Source organism: Nanorana parkeri, unplaced genomic scaffold, assembly GCF_000935625.1.
Source record: "Nanorana parkeri isolate BGI_ZX_2015 unplaced genomic scaffold, ASM93562v1 scaffold2828, whole genome shotgun sequence".
Classification (NCBI taxonomy): Eukaryota; Metazoa; Chordata; class Amphibia; order Anura; family Dicroglossidae; genus Nanorana; species Nanorana parkeri.
The window spans coordinates 23,065-24,971 of record NW_017309096.1 but is presented as its reverse complement, the minus strand read 5'-3'; the positions used below and the strand labels follow the sequence as shown (position 1 = coordinate 24,971).

General features: G+C 44.6%; 1 protein-coding gene across 1 annotated transcript in view; it reads right to left on the bottom strand.

Annotated features, from left to right (window-relative positions):
* LOC108802363 (probable carboxypeptidase X1) overlaps positions 1-1,907 on the bottom strand; it is a 55,307-nt gene that overhangs the window by 41,336 nt on the left and 12,064 nt on the right. The window contains exon 2 of the mRNA XM_018574226.1: positions 1,097-1,206. Within this exon, the coding sequence (XP_018429728.1) occupies positions 1,097-1,206 (110 nt within the window). The remainder of the gene's footprint in view (positions 1-1,096; positions 1,207-1,907) is intronic.

The window sequence follows — 1,907 nt, the reverse complement described above, 5'->3', positions numbered from 1 at the left end:
TGACTCCTCTCCACATTTATTATTTGTTAACCAATTGTACTCAACCACAATCTTTGCATATATTGGTCCCGGATGACCTTTTTGGATATCAATGTGCACCTGAGCACAGACTATGGACATTAAATCTGAACTGACATTCATAGAGTGTCTTAGATGCTCTTTTAGTTGTGTTACGTCTCTGCACAACAAATGTTGCTGCCTACAACAAATTCCTATACCTGTTGGAAAGATGGTGGAAGGAGGCAATGAGGCCAGCGTGTCCATACCGGAGATACGCCATCCTCAATGCATGTTCAGCACTAAGGCTGCATAGCGTTCTTGGTTACTTGGATGCTCTTGGCTGCACAATGGCATTGGTTGTTATGGTGGTGTGCAGCCAACAGCATCCTAACAAGCAATGACACTGGGCTGACAGTGTCCTAGCAACCAATCATGCCATGAGCCAGCAGCGTCTTAGCAACCAATAATTATGTGAGCCTACAGCGTCCTAGCAATCAGTGACGCTGTGGACTGACAGCGTTCTAGCAACTAGTGACACTGTGAGCTGACAGCATCCTGTCAACTAATGCTGCTGTGAGCCTACAGCCTCCTAACAACCAGTGACACTGTGGGCTGAAAGTGTCCAAGCAACCAATGATGCTGTGAGCCTTCATTGTCCTAGCAAACAAGGACCCTGTGGGATGACAGCTTCCTATCAACCAGTAATGGGGGGGGGATGGGGGTGGCAATGGCACTGCTTATCCCAAAATGACATTTGCTGAATTACCTTCACTTTTCTTAACTCCAAAATGGCAGCATTTATTGATGAATTTATTGCTGCCATAGCGACATAATATAAAAGTGTCACAAATAAGAAACTTGTTGCGTATGTAGGAATTAACTACAAAACTATTATGAATTTGGCGCAAGTTTATAAAAATCCATAAAGCCAGAATTATGGCATAGAGCCTTTGTTGAATTGCCACCTCTGTCTTCAATGAGCACAGTCGTTTAATTATAATCTCATCACTGTTGCTGGTTCAATACAATCTATAGCACTGACTGCAAGCTCTTGTTCCATCATTTCACATTTCTATGTCCATCCTAGCCACCTCACCTGAATATTAAGGCGTCCTCGGTGGGCACCCAGGCCATAGCGTTTGATGCTGGACGCACGCAGTTGATAGTCTGAGACCCTCAAAGACTCCAATCCCAGTGGTGGACACTCTGCAAGAGAAAAGCATAAGCCATCTATTACTTAACCATGACATGTCCAACCTCAAACCCATTTAGGGTTAATCTATGGAAAAAGATTAAAGTGACAGTGTGACTACAGGGGGGTGCAAAGAGTGAACCATGTCATGAGGTCAGAAGATCCACAATTGCAGGTGATGCAGCAGAAGCGGTGAATCTTCTTTACTGGTTATAGGTGTCTGTCGTAGACAAGGGGCAGAAAGGCAAACTCTGTTCTCAGTTACCAGAAATCCAGACCACTGATTATCACTAACGACTGCAGAACGTTTGGAGTTTAGGTGATACCCTTTCTTGGCTCTCCTAAGTTATTAAAGATGCAAGCTTTCAGGTTTCTTTAAAACAGCGTTACTCAACTTTTTGTCAGTCACAACACCCTTGAAGGGTGCGTAAAATCCTGAAGCAATTCAGTCTAAAATGTAAAAATGTGCCCCCTCCAAAATTGATACAAGACCCTTATCTCTGACAGGGGTCTGGCATGGCCTTTAAGGGGGAACCCCATAGAAAACTAAAAAAATAGGGTTCCCCTTCTCCTGAGCCCCCCTCCCTCCCCCCCCTTTTACATCAGGACTCAGGAGCCCCATTATACATTAGGAGCCCCTTCCATTACCATCAGAGTTCCCTCTCTAAGACAAGAGCCCCCCTTCACATCAAAAGCTCCCTTTCATATCAAAGCC